The sequence below is a fragment of the Channa argus genome, chromosome 13, assembly GCF_033026475.1.
Source record: "Channa argus isolate prfri chromosome 13, Channa argus male v1.0, whole genome shotgun sequence".
Classification (NCBI taxonomy): Eukaryota; Metazoa; Chordata; class Actinopteri; order Anabantiformes; family Channidae; genus Channa; species Channa argus.
Genome location: NC_090209.1, coordinates 24,695,294 through 24,721,671, shown reverse-complemented (window position 1 = coordinate 24,721,671; position 26,378 = coordinate 24,695,294). Strand labels below are relative to the sequence as shown.

Sequence of the window (26,378 nt, the reverse complement as noted above, 5' to 3'; positions counted from 1 at the left end):
GAATAGAAGAAATGAAATTAATGTTTGAAGTTTTTGTTTCCCAAAAAGACTAGAAGTTATGTCTTTATTTATTTTCCTATTTAAATTTGTGCCTAAAGTAAATTTTACTACTTTTACTACTTCAACCTGAGCTAAGAAGCTGAAGCGGTACTTTTAGGTGAGTATTTTTTTTAATTCATTCACTTAAATTTGGTGTACGTTTGCCACCGCTGCTCAATGTGGTTGTTTCATATTTCTACATTATCATGTATTCGTATGTTATTTTTCATTAAGAATCGACATCAAGCTGCCGAATTCACGAGGTGCAGTGAAAAGTAAGTGTGGTGGAATTAAAACGTGAACACGCCATTAAAGCACAAGCATCTCCAGATCGTTGTCAGAGCATCAAAGTAAAGGTACTCGGTTACTTTGAGGTACTGCGAGTACTTTCTCCCAGCTTGGTTTCCTGTATGAATAATAAGTCTAAAAAGAATCACGTGGTGACAAAGCAGCAAACTGCAGCTTCTTTTGTTCAAATCAATCAAACCGGAGACGGACACGGAGCTGCTGAATCAGGAAATCACCGGTACATCATTTATCATAATAACGCGTTTGCTTTTTTCCTTCGAAGTCACGCAGATTGCACGTACGCTGAAGCGAAAGAAAACAATGCAGAAAATATAGCGGGGGAAAAAAGTTATTTTGTTGTTGTTGTTGCATCGTTTCATGTAGCGGTAGTGTCTTTATTTTGACTGGCTGTTAGCTTACAGGCAGCGAGGCAACGTACGCTTAATGAGCCGCTGTTTCGCTCATTTCACACACGCGTATTTTAGTCGGAGTTGACGCCTAAGGTGAGATTCCTTACGACATAAAAGTTTAGCCAGCGCGTGCGTGTGTGTGTGTGTGTGTGTGTGTGATGGCTAACGCTGGAACTTTACATCTCGTGTGTTAGCATGCCAGCTAGCTTGCTATTCACCCATTATGTGAACAAAGAGCGACAGCGGTTAGCTCGTTAGGCTAATGAGGCTAACGGCTAACCGACGCTACCAACGCCGCCGCCGGTGAAAGCTCTAGTCCGTTTACTTTGCCTTTGACGTTTGTCGCGTTCTGCCTTTGCCTTTGATCGACTCGGACACGCGACGACGAAGGGGATTTTTCTTTTTAAAAGTGAGCCCACTTTGGCTTGAAACCGCTGCTGGTTGACAGCAGAGCCGAGCGCAGCTGTGTGTTGGAGACGAAGTTTTTTAAAGACGAACCGCAGTAACAGCAGCGGACCGTGTGTTGTTGTGATGCTTTGTTCCAACTACGCTACAAACCGTTAGTAGCTTGGTCTATAAGGGCAACTGGACACAATTCTTACTTCACTTCCATTTAAATTTAAATGCCAACATGTTCCGGGACCTTGGACGTTTCTTTTCAAACAAATCCACATTTTAAATGCGTCTTAAGGCCGAAGTGAACATTCAAACAAAGCATAAATTGCTCAGGCCTTTACAAATTTGGGTTTGCCATCCAATTCTTAACCTACTACATTGATTACATTCATATGGGTCAATTTTGTGCTTATGACATTTCAAATTCCCGATGTGGTAAGTAAGGCAAAAAGTACAATTGTTGGGTACTTTAAACTTTGTTTTAGTTGTACAGTGTTGTTCTTGATTCACCTCATTTACTTTGGCTACTTTTCAAAGTTGTAGATTCTTCATGTGAAATCTAACAAAGTAATTAATGCTCGTGTGTTATTGGGATTAACCAGCTGTTGGTACATAAAGTAGCTAAAATCAGCTCTTTATAGATCTTTGTCTTTTTTATCAACTTAATTGATGAATCATCAGTATGTATTAAGAACTAATTCAATACAGTTCAAAATACGTTGTGTTCTTAGTGCAGTACTTGTTTTACAGCCTGTATATGTAGGTACTACTACATAGACTGGTTTTGAAATTGTGTGCAAAAGTACTCTCACTTTTACTTGAGGTTTCTATTTCTGGCTAATCTGTTACTTGTAGTTCACTATACTGCGATGCACGACATTGAAACTAGACCCGTTGTCTTGTTCATTTGTTGCAGCAAAAAGTAAGCAGGTTTTTTGATTTGATCATGGTCAATCTTTCACGATCTGGTCAATGTCCAGCATTTATAAACAAAGTAAAAGTACCTCAAAATTGTAATTAAGTACTTGAGCGATTGATCTTAGTTCCTGGAAACTATTATTAAATATAGATGAAAATGGAGAAATGGTCTCTGACTATGATAAGTATTACTCATGCATTGTAACTGAGGCGTAGATCATTTTAGCTTTGATCGTCGTCGAAACCTGTATCATTTCCTCCACTATGTTTATCTGACAGTTCTTGTTACTTTGCAGTATCAGAGTAATGATGCGAACAAAATCCTAGTACGCTGTGGTATTATTACTTTTAATTAAGTAAGGTGTCTTAGTTCTTCCACCAGTGATAGACAGTTAGCTCTACGGCTTTGAGTAGTACATTTTCAGATGTTTGTTCAAATATGTATATAAACTGATCACTCCCTCTTTCTGACAACAACAGCTTCTGACTGAAAAAATGCCACGTAAGAAGGTGACCGACATCTCAGGGAATGGCAGCACGAAAAAGAAGAGGACCAGCAACAAGAGGAAAGAGAGGGACTTCAGTAGCGATGACGAGTTTGACTTTGAGCAGGAAAACAACAAGAAGCCTGGGAAGCCTGCCGCCAAGTCGGGTCTCCAGCCCGTCACTGTGGCAGATGACGCCAAGGAGAAAATAGTAGGTTTCACGTACCGTCTGAAACCTAAGTGGCTATTTTAGGAACATGGTCTCTGTCGCACCTTTTTGTGTTGTGTTTTTAATGTTGACCTCCCACCTGTGAGTCACCTCTGCTGTCAGGAAAGTACGTTGATGTGGAGGTTAAAAATAGAAATGACAAACATTTAATTATGAGTCTTATTATTCTTACAAAAGTCAGAAATACCAGTGATGTCAACTGTTGACATTATTTTTATCTGAGGATGTTTTTGCGTTTTAGTATAGTTTTCAGTATAATGCAGGACAGTCTGACGCTGAGGGAAGGAATTTAGATTTCTTCAATATCTTATCGTCTCTCTGACAAAAGGAAATATTTTCTAAGAGGTTCAGTGTTTGCTGTGTACTTTCTTTCCTACTTTATGTTCATTCGTTACAATTAAAAGGTTCTCTGAAATCCCATCACTAGGCTGAAGCCAAAGCTTTTTAATCTCATATTCAAAATAATTAATTCTCAAATCAGACAAAAGTGATGAAAACATTCTATGGAATATTGTATTGTCTTGACGTAGTCAACATTAATTTTACTTGCACACAGCAAGATCTGAAGTCGAACATGTCAAACACGTTTGATTTGAGCGTTTGGGGGGGAAGACTGAGCCGGTCAAGAACATTAAGATCATATCTGTAAATCCACTACCAGATTATTTGGGGTAAAAATCCATTCTGACCAATCTCACCTTTTCAGCTGATTCCTCATGTTTAATAGCTTCTCTTGCAATGTGTTTTTAGATATATTTTCAGTGGCATATTGTTCAAAATTAGTATTTTTATGGATGTTTTGCATCTTAGTGATCATCCTGTGTTTTAGTTTATTTTGTTGTTTCTTTGTGTCTCTGTGCTCATTCCGTGGCTGTTAACTGAGTTGTGTGGCTTTGCAATAAGAATATGTATATTCCATAACCTGAATGTCCAGTGTCTTTCAGGATGGATCGTGTATTGTTGCAGAAAGACGGCTGCTTGCAACATTTTCAATAAATAGCATTTTCTAAAATCAGGAATTTAAGCTTAGAGTTCAGGCAGCAAATGAGTATAACTGGTGGCTTCCTTCAAATTTAGCAATCTGTTTCCCAAATGCAGACTATTTCCATGATCTAATAACATGCTGCAGCTGTTGCTCAAACACTTCAGTTTATGACTTTAGGCTTTAACTTATGAGCTGTTTATATGTTACTGACCTCACGGTTTTCTCCTTTCTACAGAAACTTGAGTGTCCAAAGGTAAAAGGTCAACTGCTCATCTTTGGAGCAACCAACTGGGATTTGATTGGAAGAAAAGAGGTGCCCAAACAACAAGGTAGAATATTTTTCCATGAAAAAGCTCATTTTGACTTGTCGTCATTTCTACCCGCAAGATAAGCGAAGTGAACAGGCAGTGGTGTGGTAAAGCTGTGTGTATTTTATTCCCCTCAATCCTTTCTCCCATATTTCATTTTAAATATCAATATCCAATTTTAACATTATAGTCGTTTGAGACATCAACGACAAAGAATTCTAATAACCACTGAAGTGCAGAAGCATATGTGAGCAGATAAAATGTAAAATCTGCACTGATAATGATGAGGTGAACATCCATTTTGGTGTCATATTTAAACAGAATTATGCAGACAAGTAGTGAAGAAATGTATCTATCTCTTCAGATCTCGACCCACTCGTGAATTTTGAAAACCCACAAACCCTTTATATTGTTCATACGTAGCTCTTAAAGGAACAGTTCGAATCGTTGAAGCATTATCATTAACTTGTGTTATATAAAGTGTCAGAAATTATGAACCCATTCTTTAATCTACGTACCACTGGTCTTTACAAGGGCTCACTGTGACCTCTTTATTTAAAGTAGGGGTTCTCTCTTCTCTTCCCGACCATCTCCCTGTGGTGTAGAGTTGTGATGTAGCCAGACAGAATTGCTTCAAAGGACTGATGAGGATTTGCAGGGAGAACAAAATAAGTGCAGACCACATGTTAGGTGTACGCGTGTGCTTTTGTTTGGGATGCACACACCACATATGTGTTAAAGCCGGTGAGATTTCTTTAATTGATTGTGACAGTAATGTCTATTCATATGTATGCATGTTCTGCGCTGCCCCCCTGCAGCGGGCCAGTGCAGGCTGTGGGCTGCCTTGTTCCATCCTTCCCTCACTACTCTGGTACACGCTGATAAATCAGCTTTGTTGTGACTGGATGGGGGGTTGGGGGTGTGAGCAGGAGCAGCTGCACATAGACAAAGACCAATCTCTAGATATGTGAGAGGCTGTGTCTGCCAGAGCATCAAACACACATTTAAATGCTTCATTTGTTTTAAATATGTATCAAACATATCACACAGAAGTATAACAGCAGTTTGCTCCAAAAAAGAACAGGCTGGCACTACTCTGTAATTTTCTTTATCAACAAATCGTTTTGGTTTTTTTTTTTAGATCTAAAGGGCAGTGTACCATCGTGAAATGGCTCCTAGCCATTCTGCTCGGCCTATAAATCCCAACTCAAAGTCCCTTTGTTACCCGGACTATGTCCATAATTTCTTTTTCCTGATTGAACAGACTTGACAGTCTGGAAACCCATTTACAGTCGGCACAACGAAGTGACTCATCACTGGATGTGTTTGCCGTTCTGCATGAATGTTTGGAGACTTTTAGTGTCTTTGTCATAGACACAATTTTGGCCTTTTAATGCAGAAGCCTCGCAGTGAGATGTTTTGATGCCTCGCTTCACAAAACAAATGTTACCAACCCATGTGAAGGTTCTTTTGGATCAGATAACACTAGTTTGGAATAGTAGATGTGCTTCTTATTCTGCTATGGTATTATCCGTTTTTATACTACAAGCTTTTACGACTGCGGCACGGGTGATAGAGCAGTCGTCCACCAGTCTCGCAGTTGTTGGTTTGATCCCCGGCTGTGAGGTGATGTGCAAGATTCTCTGAAACCGTGAACGCTTTATGCTTCATGGTGACTCGGAAAGCTTTGTTTTGTCCATCATTACTAACTGCAACTGTAACATTGTACGTGAGTTTAGTGGTGAGGTCATTAAAATGATTGGCCCTTTGTGACATCTAAACATTTTAAGGTCAGAAATAAAAGGTGAAATAATATTTTACTAAAGAAAACTGTCACATACTTTTGTGGTAACTAGCTTTGTGCATGAAATAGACAATGACGTGTTGTCTCCGTTTCCAGCTGCTTTCCGTAACTTGGGCCAGAATCTGTGGGGTCCTCACCGCTACGGATGTCTGAATGATGTCCAGGTCACCTGTGTGGTGTCTGGTCCCTGTGCTGCACACAGTCTCCTCATAACCACCGAGGGCAAGCTGTGGAGCTGGGGTAAGTGAGCAAATATCGTGTGGGGCACATCCTAACACATCGTCGTTTAATACCCTCTAAATAAAGTTAAGTTTACATTATTGACTGTATGTAACCTGGATTTACATACAGGTTGGTGTTAGTGTTTGAGTCTTGTGGTTTCTGGCTCCGTCAGGTCGTAATGACAAAGGTCAGCTGGGTCATGGTGATACCAAGCGTCTGGAGGCTCCCAAGCTAATAGAGCACCTCGCAGATCATGTGATTGTTTCTGCAGCATGTGGACGCAATCACACCATGGCTCTCACAGGTAAACTCCACCGCAGTGCCTTTCCCAGGGGATAGTGTGAATGCGGGTGAAAGTCTCACGTCAGCCTTTCTCCACAGAGGATGGCACTGCATACTCGTTTGGTGAGAACAAGCTGGGCCAGCTTGGTCAGGGCAACCAGACTGATGCAGTCCTCAGCCCAGCACCGGTAAGTCAGCACTTCGAAACTCAATATATACTCTGTAGAACCTGATAACTGAAGTGAGCCAGGCTCTCAAAGATACAGTGATACAGAATTTTCAGTTTTTGCAAAAACATGATCCAACGTTCAGTCCTGAATGCAAACTTTTGCCACACGTGTAAAGTTTATGTTGCATAATTTTCTACAATAAATGATTGAATAGATGCGTTTTTATCTATTTAGTTTAAATTGGATGCCTTTTATTTAGGTCCAGATGTTGTTTTTAAAGTCTGATCAGGCAATATTTATGCAGGAAGAAAGAAAAACTGTACCTGACCCTTATTTTATTTGTACTGCTTGTGTTATGAGAATGGGTGAAAAAACTTGAATCATATTAAAAAAAAAAAAATCCCACAAATATTCTGAATAATTTCACAAACGTAATTTGTCAGCTGAAGAACTTGGATGATGTACAGTTTGCACACACTGGTATAATGTGGTGGTTAACCTAATTAAAACCGCAGTATTTCATCTGGCATGTAATGGATCCAATAATTTAAAGTTTACTACTGGGTTTGAAAAATAACGGTCAGACTGGGCCATGGAAAATTCCCCAGTTAGGACGTCAGTGACTGCATTGAGATCCTCTGCCCTGGTCTTGGTGTGGGAGAATGGCTTACAATCTAATTGTACAGTGACACAAGGTGCCGCCTGCTTCTTCTGCATATGCGTGTAGGAGACGGCAATGGCTCCTGCCAGGATTTGAAGCTGTTGCTTAAAATCTGAATTCCGGGATTCGGCTTCTGTTACACTCATGAAAAACAAATTTGGCAGAGCCTCTGTTAAAGCACCTGCGGCCAGTCTCATACCTGCAGTTTTACCATAAGCACAATAGCAGCATCTAAAGCTATGAGCATGTCAAATCAAACCCGCTTGCAGTCAGCCACAGCAGGAGCCTGCTCTTTGAGGTACATACCAGAGCAATAGACAGGTGACTGAACATTCAATGGAGCTGGTGGCCGTGGAAAACCTGAATGCAGTAGTAGATGGTGCTAAGTGTCTACAACGTCCTTTCTCTCTCTCCGTGTGTCTCCAGATTTCCTACAATGGCCAGCCCCTGGTGAAGGTGGCCTGCGGTGCAGAATTCAGCATGGTGGTAGACTGCAAAGGAAACCTGTACTCCTTTGGCTGCCCAGAGTATGGACAGCTAGGTATGATGAGGACCTGCAGTCACATGTGTTGGCCTCCAAAAATACAATGCCAGTTCAACTTTACTTCATATCTTTGCAATATTAGTATAACATTGACCCATCATCTGTCTCTGTAGGTCACAACAGCGACGGGAAGTTTATAGCTCGCGCTCAGCGCATTGAGTTTGACTGTGAGCTCATTCCACGCCGTGTTGCCATCTTCATTGAAAAGTCCAAGGATGGGCAGATCATGCCGGTGCCCAACGTGGTGGTCCGAGATGTGGCCTGCGGGGGCAACCACACGGTGAGGAAATACTCGCACATCAAATTGAACAGTTGTCCAAAGTGACGTCTTCATCCTTTACATGGAAAACTTGTGTGTTTGCAGCTGGTGCTGGACTCTCAGAAGCGAGTGTTCAGCTGGGGTTTTGGTGGTTACGGCCGTTTGGGTCATACAGAGCAGAAGGACGAGATGGTTCCCCGACTGGTCAAACTGTTTGACTTCCCTGGACGTGGTGCCACTCAGATCTACACGGGCTATCAGTGTTCCTTTGCTGTCAGTGAGATGGGTAGGAAGATGTATTTGCACGGTCTCCCTCCAGAAGGCCCACTTACATTATTATGATACTGAATACCGGTGCTGCACGACATCTCAGAACACCGACATTGCATTATATTTGCAGTGTGTATATTACTATATAAAAATACCGATATTGACTCGCTCTCTACCCACCTCAGTGCATGAAGGAGCCACTCAAATGTGCAGTGGGGATATTAAATCATTAAATTTAAAAAAAAGAAAAAAAAAAGCAACTTACACAGCGATCTCCCATTTGACAGACACTCTTTTTTTATTAAGGTGTTGTATTTGTCCCTGTGACTCTCCACTCGGTGGCAGTATACACATAACTTTACTTCTGTTATATCTCCCTTCCCTAATATTAGCTTTAGCTGCTGGTGTTAGCAGAGTGTAAAGATGCGTTTGTTTTAATTCCTGTGCAGCTCCATGTTAACAGGAAACCAACATCCTGAAGTAAATGTCCAAAAGTGAGAGCTCCTGAAATTTGCAGAGTACGAGGTTGGAGCCCGGTTAGACTTCTCCCTTTGTATCCAGCAGCCAAGCTGCAGCATTATGTGTTAATCTATTTGCCTAACTTGAAAAAACATGTCCTGCAGTGTGAATACTGTCCGTGCATGCACACACGCACACTGATGACAATATTGAAATGATATGGTGCAGCCCTGCTGAATATTACATGGTAGTAGCAGTGGTGTTTGTGTGCTTTAGTGCTTGATGTCTGATCAGTGTTGAATTTACAGGAGGGCTGTTTTTCTGGGGGGTGACAAACCCTTCCAGAGAGTCCACCATGTATCCCAAAGCTGTACAGGATCTGTGTGGCTGGAAGATCCGCAGCCTGGCATGTGGGTGAGTTCCAGCGTTACTTCTCATTCACTCTCTGACAGTTTACTTCTATTATAATTTGTGACCCTCAGTATGTTTTACTGTGCTTTTCAATAAAGGAGGGTTTTAGCAGGCAGCTGTTGTCTAGTTGGTGTTAGCTGCCCTCTAGGGACGGAATAAAGGAAGTGGAATTCTAGTGCTTTACATCTGCGTTTTTATCTCTCAATAAAGCTCAGAGCAGTGTAGAGTCTTCTAGTCTTCTCAAGGTGGCTATTGTAGTCAGCCGCCATCTACGTTTTTAACTCAAAATAAAGTTTTTGTGCATGTTGTAAAAACTAGTTTCCCACAACATTTTCCACATCATGCAGCTCAAACTGAACCACGCACAACATGCAACTTGCAATATTCAGATGTAACATGTGAACTGGTGCAGCAAATATCTCTCTCTGAATATTACGAATCATTGGGGAATCAGAAGAGGGGGGACAAAAGTGTCCTCTTTAGTGGTGTGGAAGCCAGTTAATTTTATTTTTAATTTCTTCTGTAGAGTCTGACATTGTGTTTGTCTTTAACAGGAAGAGCAGCATCATCGTTGCTGCAGATGAGAGTACAATCAGCTGGGGACCCTCGCCTACATTTGGAGAGCTGGTAAGACCTGATGCCTCAGCTATGGCTGCATCATTACATGACACTGATGTTTAGTCCATATGTACTGTCCTGTGGAACTGGGGAGATGTGCTGTTTATAGGAAGATGCCAGATGATGATGATGATGATGATGATGATCTGGTGTGAAACGTTTAGTGTCCTGTGATCTCACTTCTGTTGCAGAGGCTTTTTGACCTTGGCATGAAGATGAGTCCTGGCTAGTGACAGTGGTAGAAAACTGTTTGCAGATACTGAAGTTTTAAAATGACACATGAACCTTCAGCACTGATGGTAAATTGGCATTTCTTCCTCAGGGATATGGAGACAATAAACCCAAATCTGCCACCACTGCCCAGGAGGTCAAGACCCTGGATGGCATCTACATTGAGCAGGTAAACGGCAACGTAAATATACCACAGAATCCGTGTGTGATGTTGTTACAGGTTTGAGTTGTTTAAGTCACATCTGTGTTACTCTCACAAAGTGTTCATACAAACATATTTTTGGTCAAACATAGAGTGAAACTATGAAGGCCGCTTGAGTCCACCACCGAATCTGTGACTTCAACTTTGTCCCTCCTCAGCGATTTAGGGTCCAGATAGACTGTGCATGTACTGCCTGAAACTTTGTCAGCATGGACTGTGTGAAGGCCAGTTTATGTGTAGATCAGTCAAATGGCGACAAACACAGGCGTTGTTCTTTTTGCTGGCGCTGCTTTCCACAGTCACCGTCAGGCTTTGTGGTGAGCGTGACGGCGTTTGTGCGTGAACTTAAGAATTAAATGAATCTGCAATTAGCCCTCTTTATCTTATACTCTAGGGTCCTTATTTACCTCATTGAGATTTCTGCGTTGTGCCTTTGGACAAATCTTGGCTGGCTGACTCTCACCTCTATGGAGAGTAGCCAAAGAACCTACATGTCTCCATTTATGGACAATATGTTTAACTGTGGATGAATGTCTGATGTCTTTGAGGTTGTTCTGTAGATCTTTCCAGCTACACGCTAATCAACAACTCGCGATCATAGGCCTTCATTCTTTTCTTTTTTTTTTTTGAGGCTCACATCAGCTGATGCTGCTTGTGAAATCCACACTGACCCTGTTTGGGTTTTTACAAGTCGAGGTATTTTCTAAACCGCACATCCATTCTTGTGTCATTTATTTGACTCCAGGTTTGCTAACACCTGACTCCATGACCAGTTTAAGCAGAAAACCAGGAAATGGCAAACAGTACCTTTTATTTATTTTTTTCCCCCAGCAACTGTACATAGAGCAACTGTGTATATTTGTGTGGTTTTATTTTGCATTTTGTTAGCAACCATTTTAAATGCTGTGACTGATGTAGTTCTGAAGAAACTGAACAAAAAAAGAATCTGCACACGGCTGTAGAATAGTTTTGGGGGGTGAGGACAGAGGAAAATGGGGTTGTGGACACACTAAGCACTTTATTACAAGACTGGAGAGAAGAGAGCAGCTTGTCCAAATGAGCAACTACACTTTTAGTAATGAAGGACATTTTAAATAAAAAGGTTTTAAGAAGAAACGTGAAAAGTGAAGCAACTTTCAGACACGAATGTGATGAATTCATTTTACAGCAGGAAGCCAACTTGCTGATGACTGTCCTGTTTTCTGCAGGTGGCGATGGGCTACGCTCACACTCTGGTTATTGCCAGACAGGACACCCCGCAGGAAGAGGACAAGCTGAAAAAGCTGCCCGAGTACAACCCCCGAACAATCTGACCCGGCGCGCGGCAGCACCAGCTCAACCCGTCCCACTGCAGCAGAGACCGGCCACTCTCAGTCAGCTGGCCCGGTCCTGGGTGGTGCGCTAGTGGGACGGTTGAGTTCTGGGGGGGGGGAGGGAGGGAGGCGTCAACGGGTCCGAAAGAAATCCACACATCTCAACTACCAGCAAAGTGGCTCTACACCAATTTGGACAATTTGCAGGCAGCCGGATGAACCTGCAACAGTCTGCTCCAAGCACTTCACACCCAGCAGTCGTGTTTTCTCGAACCTTCTTCCATTTTGTAAAACAGCCAAACGTTTGTCTCCGTCGTTGTGTTCTTTTGTTGCAGTATTTGAATTGATAGTTCTTTGTGTCACATTTACGGGTGCTACTACAGGACCCTCAGTCTTTTCCTACTGAGGGGCTTTTCAAAGACCAACACTCCATACCTGTGCCTTTTTCTACGTGTGTTCAGGATATGGAAGTTTTGTTTGCGTGGTTCACAGTTGAGTTAATGTGAGCACGTGCGCACAGTCGCCACAGATAACAATCAGGATTCGGAGCGTGACGCTCCGATTCAGCGCACGCGGCTCGATGTTACATTCCTTTTTCTCGTCGTCTTCAGCGTTTGCATCCAGGATGCACACCTCAGTCCTTCCAAGGCCGCCGTGTCTGCTCGCTCGTCTTTTGCTAATTTGAATAATAACTTTTCCAACGCTCAAAGCGGTTTCTCAAGCAGGTCCGAACTAACAACGCGCTCTCTGGAAACGGTTCGACGTTATCAAGTTGTGCTGGAAAAGAAGGCACGTGCTTGTTTTAAACACAGCAGAGATGTTTCCCTGCTACTTGTATTAAGTCCTTTTTTTTTTTTAAATGGTGAAATTTCTCTGGGTTAAGTTTTGGTTTTGTTTTTTTTAAATTGAAATAAAGATTCATGTAAAATGACTTCTCTCCACCTCTGTGCCGTTTTTATGCTGTGTGTTTCATAGCGGGGTGTTTGCGTCAAACCTGCAAGAGAACAGGAGAAAGACTCCACACAAAACGGTTGGAGGTGACGATGAAACTGAAACTGAACACAAAACACAGGTATTTGTTAAAATGAAATCGACACTGACTCAGACCACCTACGCACATCAGCCGGACCTGAGAGCTGGGCCCCCCTGACTAGAGGAGGAGGTCGTTTAGTAGTTGTTTTTTTCTAAGACGTTTGAGTGTTTTAGCTTTTTCCTGGTAGCTGTGCATCTTTGAGCTCCCAGTGTTTCTTAAAGTTGGTCCTGCTCATTGGAGCACAGCTCGCTGACGACCTGCTTGGGTTGTTTTGCTTGTCTTTGCGGTCACATTTGCTATCAGCAGATTTTTTTAGATGTGGTTATTGTAGTGAAATTTTCTATCCTCGTGCAGTAACACTAACACACAACAAAACCACAAAACCTAGTCAAGTTTCACACCATTCTGTCTCTACACAACACAGACTAAGTGTAGTTTCTAGAAAATTTCATTTCTGACAGCTTGTCGAGAAACTGAGGAAAATCTAGTTAAGTTTCACATCATTCTGTCTCTAAACAACAGCTTGTTGATCAGATTTCAGTGCTGCTGAGGAGCAGACCCACAAAACCCCCTGATCAGTTTTGTTTTTGACCAGCTTCAGAGGGATTTTCCCAGACTGTTGCTTAGAAGTATTGAAGCTTGATGTTCCTAACAAACTGCGTGTGTGTAGCTCTGATTACTGCAGTTTTGCTTCTACAATTTAATTGTTGAGATGTTGGTCTCAAAGAAAACCTCCAGGACGAGCATTCTGTACTGGAAACATTTAATGTACAAAAAAAAAAATTCATGTGAGTTTAATCCTCATCTTCCTCCTCCTCTTCGTCCTGGTTGATCTGGAAGTAGCGGAGCTCGTAGCTCTCTTTGGTGTTCGCAACAACACGCAGCCAGTCACGAAGGTTGTTCTTCTTCAGGTACTTCTTAGTCAGATATTTCAGATATCTGCAGCAACAGCAGAAAACAGCATTTACGGAACAGGATAAAGTTTTTTTTTTTAAATTCAAATCGTTTTACATTTGTCAGTTAACCCTCCTGTTATGTTTGTTTCTGAGAAACAGCCTTGATGTTCCCGGGTCACTTAATTATACAAAAGTGTCAGAAACCAAAAAGTCCCAAAAAACATTGTTTATATCTCATCATTAACTCCATTTCAATCAATATTTAGTTTAATAATGTTCTTTACTGTTCACAGATCATGGTTCAATGAGCATAGGTCACTCGTTTATTAAAAAAAGATAATGTTAAAACTTTTTAATATAAACTGAAAAGACTTGCATATAAATTACAATAGTTTTATATGCAATTGATTTTTTTTTAAATGCATTTTATATTTTGAATTTTTTTTTTTTGGTTTATGGAGTGATGTTGATGATTTAAATTTTGACACCTTCTGTTCAGGGTCAAATTGACCCGTTTTAAAGTTAACAATCTAAAAATACCTAAAAGTATTTTTTCACTTTGAAACTTCTCCTGCTTGGCTTATTTAGTGTAATCAACATAAAATAAAAATGGTTCAGTTCACATATTTGTAACCCTCCTACATGTTTCTATTACAAAGCTACTGTTCGGGTCAATTTGACCCGGCGACAAAATGGAAACTAAAAGCAGTCAGAATAATCAAATACTGTTTCTTTGCAACTATGAGACATAATACACTCGTCTCTCACACACATTCTCTTGACCTCGTCTTTGAAGAAATTCACATCAAAAAATGTTGAAAATCAGTGGTCTTCGTACCCAAATACACATCTGAGTGGCCACTTAATGTGGATGGAGTTTGAAGTTTCCTGTCAAAAGTCAACACCTGCATTCTCACACTTTAAACACGAGGTCAAGAGAATGCGTGTGTGTGTGAGAGAGGCGGGTGTATTATGTCTCATAGTTGCAAAGAAACAGTATTTGATTATTCTGACTGTTTTTAGCTTCCATTTTGTCGCCGGGTCAAATTGACCCGAACAGCACCTTTGTAATAGAAACATGTAGGAGGGTTACAAATATGTGAACTGAACCATTTTTATTTTATGTTGATTACACTAATTAAACCAAGCAGGAGAAGTTTCAAAGTGAAAAAATACTTTTAAGTATTTTTATTTAGATTGTTAACTTTAAAACGGGTCAATTTGACCCTGAACAGAAGAGGTGTCAAAATTTAAATTATCAACATCACTCCATAAACCGAAAAAAATTCTAAATATAAAATAAAATTTTTAAAAATCAATTGCATGTAAAACTATTGTAACTAATATGCAAGTCTTTTCAGTTTATATTAAAGTTGTAACATGATTTTTTTAATAAACGAGTGACCTATGCTCATATGCTCTCTCTCTCTCTCTCTCTCACACACGCATTCTCTTGACCTCGTCTTTAAAGTGTGAGAATGCAGGTGTTGACTTTTGACAGGAATCTTCAAACTCCATCCACATTAAGTGGCCACTCAGATGTGTATTTGGGGACGAAGACCACTGATTTTCAACATTTTTTTTGATGTGAATTTCTTCAAACACGAGGTCAAGAGAATGTGTGTGTGTGTGTGTGTGTGTGAGAGACGAGTGTATTATGTCTCATAGTTGCAAAGAAACAGTATTTGATTTTTAGTTTTTAGTTTCCATTTTGTCGCAGTAGCTTTGTAATAGAAACATGTAGGAGGGTTACAAATATGTGAACTGAACCATTTTTATTTTATATGTTAATTACACTAAATAAACCAAGCAGGAGAAGTTTCAAAGTGAAAAAATACTTTTAGGTATTTTAGATTGTTAACTTTAAAACGGGTCAATTTAACACTGAACAGAAGGTGTCTCAATTTAAATTATCAACATCACTCCATAAACATAAAAAAAATTCAAAATATAAAATAAATTTTTTTTAAATCAATTGCATATAAAACTATTGTAATTTATTTGTAGGTCTTTTCAGTTTACATTAAAAAAAGTTTTAACATGATCTTTTTTTAATAAACGAGTGACCTATGCTCATTGAACCATGATCTGTGAACAGTAAAGAACATTATTAAACTAAATATTGATTGAAATGGAGTTAATGATGAGATATAAATGTTTTTTGGGACTTTTTGGTTTCTGACACTAAAAAAAAAAAAAACATAACAGGATATTTTCAATAAAAACATGAAAGTGAACAAGACAAATGTCGAAACAAATCAAAGAAGTGCATCATAGTAACTTTTTAAATCATTTTCTATAATTAAATCAAATGACATTTGATATAAAATAGCAGTTGAATTGCACCTAATGTGAAAATCTCATTTAAATACTGGATCCTCTAGTGGGAAGATGCATCACTGGGACGGCTGATTCCACAGTGACCCAAGAAGCCACTCAAAGAATTATTGTTGATCAGAGAAGATGAAACTCATTATAACCAGTAAAGGGAACATCAGCAGCGGGGGACAGTTACTGTTAAGGTGGTAATCGCACTACTGCCCGTCTAGAAACGGCTTTCTGAAGAACGTGTCAGACTTGCAACATTCACAAAAACATCTTCTCAGCCTTCTTAGCAGATAGAAACGTAATAGAAACCAAACTGGAAGCTAAAACATTTGACTTTAACTAGAAACGACTGCCTCTGCCGTAATGTTTACTTTTTAAAAGCCAATAAATGGGACAAGGCCTCAGCGAACAACCTGCTATAATTCATAATTAATTGATAAAAGTTTGAGAGGAACACGTGCAACAGTCAAATCTGAGCTGCTCGTGTACAGTGTGTGTACAGCTTATGGCTGAGCGATATGGAAAAATAACTGATTGTGCCCTTTTTTTAAGCGATCGTGAAAACAAGCTATAAATAATAATACACATCGACTATTGTATGAATTATTCTGTCATGTGGTCCGTGCATGTCCAGTATAAGCACATAACCACACACACACACCAGATCATCAGTTATGACTGTACAGTTTTGTTTCATGTACAAGTGTTGCTCATCAGCATCAGGGTTTGCTTCTGCGGAGGCAGTTAAACTTGTTTGTGCCTTAAAACTTTTTTCATCCAATCTCACTCACTTCCTCTGCAGGTGGCGGAGGACAGATATGTGCACACAAAGCCCCGCAGTAAAGCTTTGAGCACCGCTTTTTGCTATTGGAGAAGTGTGTCCTGTTAAATTAAAACAGGTATAAGCTCAGGTCTAATACAGCGTAAGGATGTGACTGGTTTGAATTTGAATTGTAGTATTTCAATAGTTGTGAAACACTGATAAAGATCACGGATGACCTTCAGAGCATTTTGATTATAGGATACAGTACTCAGATACAAACCACGTGTGAATATTGGGTGGAAAACGGCTCGTCAGTCAGAGCATACTGTGAACTACTGCCAGGCAACACTGATGCACTAATGTCTTTCAAAAGCCACACAACTACTTGCAACACAGGTGCCAATGTTCAACTTGGTTTGTTTATCTGGAGATTTAAAAATCACTGTATACCCAATTGAAAAAGTTACAACGTTGCTGGTGCGTTGCCACCTCGGCAGCCAGAATAGCAGATAGACAGCGTGAAAGTTTCTTACCTTTTGGAGAAGGGAACCTCAGAGGACACTGTAATCTTGCTCTTGCTTCTCTCGATGGAAACCACGCCACCACCCAGGTTTCCGGCCTTTCCGTTCACCTTAATCCGCTCCTGAAGAAACTGCTCCTGGAATCAGATTTGCACAAACATCAGGCTATAAATTTGAAGTTTGTCGTAAAATAACACACGTTCGCCACATTGGTACATGTCCATGATATATCAACATTATTCCTATTTTTAACCTGACAATCCATCATTGTTAACGCTAACAGAATTAAATGCAGTTCAAAAGACTCTCTGATGACCAAATGGCTTCCTTACTGTAGTGACATTAATTTACGTGTTGGTAAAAGTCAGCACAGCAGTAATGTTCACAGTATTGATTGACAGCTGTCAGCTGCACATCTGATAAAGGGTGAACTTACAAAGTTGGCGGCGTCCATAATGCCATCCTCAACAGGATGGGTGCAGTCCAGTGTGAATTTCAGGACCTGCTTCTTCTTCTTGCCACCTTTACCGGTGTGCTGCTTCTGCTAACACCGCACACACACAAAGCAAAAACACGCATTACTTCACTGCACATCAAGACTTGTTTAATGAAGATGCCTTTTCAATTCTGCAGCAATCTACTTTAAAGCACAGCAGATCTGGGAAAACAATCATTATCACAACATCACAATAGATTAGAAATAGATTTTCTGCTGAAAGTCAAAAGTAAACACATCGTATCTTGAAAACATTTTGTCAAATTAAGCACGGACGTTAGATTCACCGCTAACGTTAATACAATCGTGAGTCTGTACCAGTTATTATTCAGGTGTCACCGCTAACTATCATAACTACCGAAAGCTAATTAACGTGAAAACGCCTCTACAACCACATAATTGGACAATGTCTTCTGATACTGTCCTGCAGCCACCGTTCCTGGAGGCTAACGGCGTTAACAACGTGGTTGAGGTTCGGCTCCTATCGACGGTGTTTGAGCTAACGTTAGCTAGCAGGCCAGTCAAACTCAGCTACAAACTGACATCAAAAACCCATCAAAAATCCGAAAAGCCGACCCAAGTCCCCGCGTTTTCACTAAAACTTTCATAACAAATCTGTTTTTACACCCTGATCGTTTCCTGTGGATTTCACATCACATTATACATGTTTTTCTTGCAATTACCAACACGCGATTATACTCACAATAGGCGCCATAGCAAAGACGCTAGCAGAAAGGAAGAGCGAGACGTGCGCATGCGCGACATGGCTGCCAATCGAACAGAGACATATCGATCCAACTTGTGTACCTGTGATCGATTATTGTGCCTGTGAAAAAAAACTTCCTATTACTGCTGCGGTGGATAGTAACTATGTACTTATACTAAAGTACTGTACATCAGTACAACTTGAGATACTTATTTACTTGTTTACTTGCTTCAATGTTTATCTGAGAGCTGTTGTTACTAAGGAGATTTTCTTAACACATTATGCTTTCTGACGAACTGCATCACTGCGTGGTTATGGGGCCTGCAACGCCTCCTGCCGGAAGACTCTGCAACGCATAGTGAGAGCAGCTGAGAAGATCATTGGTGTCCCTCTCCCGTCCCTGCAGGACATTTATGGAACCCGTCTCACCCGCAAAGCCCCCTGCATTGCAGGTGATCCCACTCACCCGTCACACAGCTTCTTCAGCCGGATGCCATCAGGGAGGAGACTGCGGAGCCTACAGGCCAGGACCAGCAGACTGAAGGACAGCTTCATCCATCAGGCTGTCAGGAAGCTGAACTCGCTCCAGAAACCCCCCCCCCCCCCCCCTTCCCTCTTCTGCTATAACCCCCTACTACCTCACGTCAACTTAATTTAAAGAACTGCTCTTGAGCCCTCTGTCACTCCGCCACTTTAACCAGACTGAATAAGCCATTTTTGCACTAATTCTGTTACCTGCACTGATGTACACTTCACTGGTCTGCATGTATGTACTGTACACGTGGAAGAACTGACAGTAAAGCTTGACTTGACTTTACAATCAATACATTGTGCAATATTAAGCTCGCGCTACACAAAGTGGCTAAATTAAACTTTCCATTCATCAGCTGCAAAATGCTTGATATAAACACAAAATCAACGGTTAATTGTTGCATCATTTCTTCTCACAGCCAACCTTTGACCATTTTAGTATTTATGTCATCTTATCACCACTGTTCTTTCATTCATTGAACTGCATACCGCAGCTAGTTATTGGTAATTTTTTTTATGTTTTCTTTTATTTTTGGATTTAGTTATAGACTACTGTATGTTACATGTTCTTATGTATTAACTAGGCATTAAATCTGCTCTCTCTTTGTTCTTTTCTGAGCCGACCACTTGTTTTCGCTCTGGGAGTCTCTCATCACAGCCTCCAGACATTTCATTGATCAGAACAAGGACTTCCAGACATGTTCTTCTGAATGGGGTCCAGTCCCGACAGCCTTTCAGCAGGAGGGTCGAAGGAGGTGAAAGGGTCTTTGTAGTTCAGCATGGAGCTACTCGGTTGAGGACTTGTTCTGACAACAGCTCCAGATAAATTCCAATCTGTGTTACCAAATTATTGGTTCAACTTGTTCAGGCAGGCATGAGGAACAGGCTCAGGTCAGCGGAGAACGTGTCGGCCTCCAGAGAGGAACATTTTTTTTTTTCTGAAATGCAGCAAATGGGTGGCTCGTGAATCACATTTGAAAGACTAAGTCCACTTTCTTCATCTGGCCTGCAAAATGGCAACTACTTAAGAATCAGAGCAAACCTTCATCATCATAACAATTTTCTCGATTTTATTACACACAACAGCAGCTGATAAAACCTGCTCTGGGAATAAATGCGCAGTAATTAATCAGCCTGAGTGACAAACTGTTTAATACAGGCCTATAATAAATACAGCAAAAGTGCAACACATCCAAAAGTCAACTCAGGTGTGTCATGCTCCAACTGTTTGCTCAGCTTCATTATGTAACCATAAACAGTGAGCTTCACAGGTATGCTACAAGTGTGTGTCTTTAAACTCAGACTGCAACTCTCTCTCTCACACACTCACACACACACACACCTCCAGTATTTAGTAGATTGTCCCAGTGGTCAAAATTAAAATTGAATTAATGAATCATTCAATATTTGTCTTGCGAGTCCTGAGTGCTGGCATTCAACGTGCTCTGTACTTGAGCTCCCTCTGAATGTTAAGAGTCGCTGAACCAAAACGACCAAACACAAGACGTTAAAAAGCAAACAGTAGTTTTACAGAAAACGTAAGTTTAAATAAATACATTCTGACCCTTTCACAAGAAATAATCAATATGCATAAGTCAAAAAAAAAAAAAAACATTATTAAAGACACTGAAACATGTTTTGGGGTTGACAGATGCCAAAACCTTCTTTGGCAGAGAGGACACCACATGAACACCAGTCATCTCTGACTTCTCTTACACATCTAGCGTTGTTCTAATGCACACAAACTGTGGAGGATTCTTCCAAGCGCACAACCTGGTTTTGCTTTCTTCCATGACGCCTGCCTTGTTCTGCATTATCAGCATTTTGTCTACAGCTGGATTAAAAACAAAGCATTTTCCATTTAATCGCCAGTTTCACTTTCAAAATTAAATATCGATCCTTTCAATCTGGCGATGGGTCTTTGCACATCACACCGTGCTACACCTGCACTAAACGTGTGTGTAACGGCTGCTTGTTGTAAGCGGCTCAGTTAGAGCTGCGTGCCGTGTAAAATGTCCACTTGTGGAAAGTGTGTGTATAATACACAAAAATGTTACTTTAAGGTAAAAGTAGGAGTTGAAAGCTTGAGCATCTCCGCTCAAAATATTCATAAACACAGGTAGCATCTATTTTTTTTTTTTTTTAAATATTGTTTCTCAACTGTTTTGAACACAGTCTAAAACACCCAGATGCATCATGTTTTAGTAATTCCACATTTTGGCAACGTATTAAATCCTTAAACCAGAGATTTGTAGCCAAAACATGCGTTTACAGTTTAGTCTATAATAAGACTATTTTATCTAAATTGTGAAACTGTGCGACTAAATGAAGCCAGGGGAGCAGTTACAATAGCCTCTGTGGATATTGTCTTTTTTTAACTTTGTCCCTGTGTGTTAGCACAGATACTGAGGCTTTCACTCATTTGGGTTCGAGCTGACCAATGGGACAACCTTCCAAAGCAGATTCCAAATACACACACAGAACTACTCAATTACCGAGCAGCTCTGCTCCCAAAAACATGACATCGGGGTTTGGGGAGTGGATAGCAGCACTGTGAAGCTACTCGGGAAATTCGAAGAGAGCGCGAATGCTGCAGACTCGGCCTCTCAACACCTACACCGATATACACACTAGTCATTTGGTTGGTTTCTAACAAAGTGACGAAAGTCGGTGAAGATTCTCAGTCATCCAGGTTTGGTAGCCCGAAGGTAGAAACATGTCCACTGGACGTCTTTTTCTTGGTTAGAAGCGCTTTGCTACTTATCCAAGCAGCTTCTTCAGTCTGAATAAAGTGTCTAGGGAACCCGGTTATGTCCTCCAGAGTAGCCTTTGTTCCACCCTGGCCTGAATAGGCTCGTGTAGAGGTGGTGTGAGGTGGGAACAGGGTGGAGTCGTCAAGATGTAATGATTACGACCCTAAAGCCCTAAGGTGGGGGTCGTTGGGTGTGGCCCTCTTGGCCGATGTGTCAAGTGGTCTTAATCCTCCTGGGGATGGATGAAAGGGCAGCATGAAAAATGGGAAACAGGTTGAGCCTGAGGCCTCCTGCTCTGTTGAGAGAAGGATTCTCCATGTGAACACAACTGGCTTCATGTATTACTCTCTCATACCCTCTGTCTTCTCTGTCCAAAATGTGGACATCGTCAGCCTCAAGCAAGTGTACTTTGTCCTTCAGGTGTAGGTACACTTCTGATTCTGGTCCTGAGCTGTAGCTCCTCTTTGGGTCATTGTAGAGCTCTGAACACTCTTCACTGCACTGGACTGAACACACTACGTTGCTCTTCTTGCGTTTAGGTGTTTGGTCTTTAGGGTGGACGAGTCTTTGTCTCAGTGTGTTGTCGGGTTTGAAGTGAACAGCTATGTGGTGTTTTCTGAAGATCCTTTTGAGCTTCTCTGACACTCCAGCCACGTGAGGGATCACAGGGACAACCTGTCCTCATTTTTCATGCTCTTCAGAATCTTCGGAAAAGTGACAAGAGAAACACAAAGAGGACGTTATGCTGATGAAAACAACACAGGATTAATGAGGCTGATGGCTTAAAAACAAACAAAAAAAACTAGTAATCAATGAAGTAAACAACAAAATAAGCTACACACAGTCAGCACTTCCTGCCCAAACACTCCACCTATGGTCACATGATGTGGATTTAAAATCTGCTGGAACCTTTAGTATAAAATCTGTTTTCCTGTTGAGCTGCATTGGAAATTTGTATTAAAAGGCTGCAAATTTGTATGATTTCAATTTTATCTGCCTACTTTAGAAGGTTGAAGATAAACGTTACGTTAAGAGGACTTTTGAACAAAGTGTTGCTCACACAGCATCAGAGGATATTTGCACGTTGAACATAGCTGAACAGAACAGCTCTGCAGGGGGATACACGCCTGCATGAAGATGTTCTGTTAAAGTTTGAGGATCTGTGTTGTAGAAGTTGAAATGTGAAAACTCTTAGTAAAATTTTAGATTATAATAAAGATTTTCAATTTTTTAAGCGATCTCAAACATCCTGACAGAAACCTTTCCTTTTGGTTTATCCCGTGGGTTCAGGGTCCCCATGTTTATTTGGCACAGTTTTATCGCCTGACGAAACCCACCCCAATTTCTAGCGGGCTTGGACCAGCACTGCACAGCTCGGGAAGGGAATGAGCTGTTGGGGGGATCGAGCCACGGACCCTGTGGTCCGTGGACGACTGCCTTACCAACTGAGCTACAGTCGCCCCCCTTATATACAATTAATTGTAATGTATATAAGTACATTTAATGTGTAATTATTAAAAAAAAATAACTATTGTTTCCTTTATTACTGTAGCAGTCATTTATGTAATCTGTTTTAATGGAGAGGCTGTCACCTCGAAAAAGTGTATTATTATTATTCATTATTATTATTATTATTACTACTACAGACAATTAAAAGATGTCCAACTTGTAGTGGAGCTTTGGAGCAAGACAGACAAGAGCAATACTATGGTTGTAAAAAAAATCTAGCAGAGTGAAACATCTTCACAACCAAGAATCCTGTCATGTCAATTTCAGAAGCTGGCTTCTTGCAGTTATTGTTTTTTATTCATAGAAACATCTTCAGTTTTTGAGCCAGAGCAGTACTTGACCAGCTTTGACTCTCCTGAGTAGCAGAAGGTAGATACAGGATACCAAAGAACTTGGATAATGATAAAAAAATGTGATCTTTAATTTTTAAATAGAAAGCAGTTGGAAGTCAGTGAAGTTGTTTGAAGCTTTTGTTTGAATTTCCAAATTAACAGCAAAATATAATGAAAGAACACTGACTAACCTAGAAATAGTGGTGGCAGTGTCTTTTCATGTTAATAAACTTATTATTTAAAGAAAATTATTGAACCCGCTCCCTTTCCTGTGAAACTCTGGACATTTCACTCTCTGCTGACACATGATACAGATCAAACACTGATCGTGACAGATGCACATAAACATAAAAACGGCAGAATCAGACGACGTGGATTTTTTTGGAGTACATTTGTACAGTGGAGGTTGTCTGGTCTGTAAATGGATTCTGGAGCTTAGTAGAAAAGCAGCAGCCCAGCTGCCTGCTGCTGTCCCAGCTGTCATGGTCTCTGGTTAAGAGCCTGCAGCTCCCAGACAGATACAGGTTCCCCCTCTGGAGGGCAGCCGCCACAGCGGACGCCACACACCCACCGGGTCTGACCTGCTTCAGTGTTGTGAGTCTGTAACATCCAGCTCCTGGGTCTAGTTGACACGGATGCCTGAGATAAAGGGCAGCCCAGTGGGAACCTTCTTCTTGTACTCCACATACTCGTCAGCAAAGAAGTGGATGAGGGAAAGCTCCTCCTCCTCGATCCGCTCCCGGAAGAACCGCCAGCTGGCTATCGTGTAGCCCACTATACACACGGGGTTACACAGCATGATCTGCAACGGCGAGTTAAAGAACAACATGTTCAAACTATTATTTTCCGCAGTGGAGCACTGCTGCGTAGAGTTGGTAAGATTCAAAATTATGATGACAGAATGTAGAGGCTTGATGTTGAGCAGAGCGGTTGATGCTCACCTGTGTTCCTATGCTCCAGTAGAACCAGCCCACGTATGAAGGGTGCCTGAAGAAGGAGTAGACCCCGCTGGTGACCAGCACGTGGCTCTGGGCCTTCTCGTTCTGGACAATGTGGTTGAAGTTAGAGCCGGCGGTCAGCATGGCCGACTTCCGCAGGCCTTCGCCACACAACACCATGAGCAGACCCAGGACGCTCAGCCAGTTCAGCTGCTTTAACTCTGACCCAGAGGAACATGACATAATGTAAGGGTGAACTCAAACTTCTACTTCACAGAGACTCATTACTTGACTTGAGTACTGCGCTTTTTACTCATCCATGCCGTGTGCGTCCAGTCTGTTGAGCTAAACATTAGTTCAGCAGATTTTTCACTAATATACTGCAACATCGACGGTGAAACGTATGAGCCACCAACCTGGAACTGTTAGCTTCTCCACAGTAAACTCCACCCATGACGAGACAGCAGCCAGCGTGTACTCCACACTGTGGTTGAGCAGGAACGAGTCCAGCGACAGGCTGCGAGGGTTGATGATGGCCGTCACCAAGTACTCAGAGTAGTGGAAGAACGACAGGGAGCACAAGTACCTGCAGACAGGCACGATTACTGCACCCTGCTGTCATAATGAGCTAGATATCCTCATTCACTGTGTGTCAGTAGTGAATTATCATAATTTTGATCATTTTAAAAATATATTTTCTCTCAAGTTCAATGCATCTCGATTTAACAGTATAGAAACTTCTTACTGCTTACTCTGGGCCACACTATGAAATGTACAATAGTAAAGACATCACAGTACATTTTATTCTGATATGGAGCTGGTTTTGTTTAAAAGCACATGCAGAGAGATTGAACATTTCTAAATACCAGCCAAAATGTGTCCATGTGGTTTCAGAGAAGCTTATAACTAAGCCACAGCCGAAAGTGACTCCCAGAAAACAAGCTCGCACAGCAACCTAGAGAGACGGAAAACTCACGTTAGCAAAGGAAAAGCAAACGGCCCTAAAATCTGCTGATCAACAGCACATTTCAGCAGGCAACATAGCAGACTCCAAATCCAAAAGCATGTCCAATGTGTGAGTGGTGTGAGCATGGGTCCATTGTCTCATTACTTGATAACAGTGATTGTCACAAATCAACGAGAAGTAGTTTTATGAATTCACATTATAAAAAAAATGTATTAACAGATAATTGACTCAACATGAGAGAAGGGACAGTTGAAATGACCTTTAGAAGTCAAACTTTACAGACCTAAAAGCCAACTTCAAAGCCAACGTTCAGCTCCATTTTGGCCATGTTTTGAGCTCGTTTTATCTCAACCAATTACGCCGAACAGCACTGAGAAGACATTTCTTTCCTCAAACGCCTTAAACCGTGTTATTTAAGCTAGTTACTCTGCGCACAACCCGAAACGACCCTGAATTCAGAGATGTCCGCAAGGGCTTCGGGTGTCGCCTTCTTCCCACGGTGCATCGAAGACGTATCAGGGGCGTCTATAAAACCAAATGAACCATATCAAGTGGCAAATGCGGACTAAGCCTCTGCGGCTAAACCCGGCTTAGGTTTCTATCTTGAGCACATCAAATCCAGCTGCCCGGTTTCTCTTTATCCAATGAGATTAACTTGGTGGGTGCTAGTGTTAGCTAGCTAGGTGATTCACTTAGCCAACATTAGCAGCGTGATGAGAAAGTTGAAATAGCGAACTAAACTATGTCAGACTCCGAGAATTACTCAGTGTCATTGGAAGTACCTGCCTGCTGCGCGACGTTAAAACGTGTACCGTTACTTTACTAGGAATTAAGGCAGGAAACCGCCCACCTAGCGTCAGCGCTTACCTTGTAGAGAGGTCCCCTATAAATGAGGAGCAAGAGGCCGTTGATCGCTGCAACGTGGACACAAATCGCTATTTTTCCGGGTGTTTCCGTCAGATAATCAAAGACCCAGTCGACACGTCCAAACCAGGTTCTGATCAATGGGATTACAACCACGCTGAGTCCTAAAATAAAGCATTTTACACTTACTCTTCCTTCCAGCATCAACTTAGTGCCTGCCATGTTGCAAGGACCGGA

At 41.3% G+C, this 26,378-nt stretch overlaps 3 protein-coding genes across 8 annotated transcripts; 1 reads left to right on the top strand and 2 right to left on the bottom strand.

Moving 5' to 3' along the window:
- Positions 1–407: 407 nt before the first annotated feature.
- rcc2 (regulator of chromosome condensation 2) lies at positions 408–12,435 on the top strand. Of its 3 annotated transcripts, none has more exons than XM_067526273.1 (13): positions 408–565; positions 2,532–2,747; positions 3,986–4,079; positions 5,959–6,102; positions 6,257–6,388; positions 6,466–6,554; positions 7,624–7,738; positions 7,855–8,021; positions 8,106–8,286; positions 9,038–9,143; positions 9,695–9,767; positions 10,081–10,158; positions 11,400–12,435. In XM_067526273.1, the coding sequence occupies exons 2-13, from the start codon at positions 2,547–2,549 to the stop codon at positions 11,502–11,504; spliced, it is 1,485 nt and encodes a 494-aa protein (XP_067382374.1). In that variant the 5' UTR covers positions 408–565; positions 2,532–2,546; the 3' UTR covers positions 11,505–12,435. The 3 variants fall into 3 exon arrangements, with proteins under 3 accessions (XP_067382374.1, XP_067382375.1, XP_067382373.1); XM_067526274.1 differs by lacking the exon at positions 408–565 and adding an exon at positions 588–830; XM_067526272.1 differs by lacking the exon at positions 408–565 and adding an exon at positions 898–1,568.
- An 848-nt stretch (positions 12,436–13,283) lies between these two features.
- On the bottom strand, positions 13,284–18,376 carry LOC137139266 (large ribosomal subunit protein eL22). Of its 2 annotated transcripts, none has more exons than XM_067526278.1 (4): positions 18,245–18,376; positions 17,482–17,589; positions 17,058–17,182; positions 13,284–13,476 (listed from the first exon to the last, which is right to left on the bottom strand). In XM_067526278.1, exons 1-4 carry the CDS (start codon positions 18,254–18,256, stop codon positions 13,332–13,334), a joined length of 390 nt encoding a protein of 129 aa, XP_067382379.1. In that variant the 5' UTR covers positions 18,257–18,376; the 3' UTR covers positions 13,284–13,331. The 2 variants fall into 2 exon arrangements, with proteins under 2 accessions (XP_067382379.1, XP_067382380.1); XM_067526279.1 differs by having other exon boundaries at positions 17,482–17,586; positions 18,245–18,324.
- Positions 18,377–19,821: 1,445 nt separating this feature from the next.
- Positions 19,822–26,378, bottom strand: icmt (isoprenylcysteine carboxyl methyltransferase). Of its 3 annotated transcripts, none has more exons than XR_010916290.1 (6): positions 26,145–26,378; positions 25,177–25,265; positions 24,727–24,896; positions 24,314–24,531; positions 23,944–24,174; positions 19,822–22,235 (listed from the first exon to the last, which is right to left on the bottom strand). XR_010916290.1 is itself a non-coding variant. In XM_067526276.1 (6 exons), exons 1-5 carry the CDS (start codon positions 26,361–26,363, stop codon positions 23,995–23,997), a joined length of 876 nt encoding a protein of 291 aa, XP_067382377.1. In that variant the 5' UTR covers positions 26,364–26,378; the 3' UTR covers positions 19,822–22,235; positions 23,954–23,994. The 3 variants fall into 3 exon arrangements, 2 of the variants coding, with proteins under 2 accessions (XP_067382377.1, XP_067382376.1); XM_067526276.1 differs by having other exon boundaries at positions 23,954–24,174; XM_067526275.1 differs by having other exon boundaries at positions 19,822–24,174.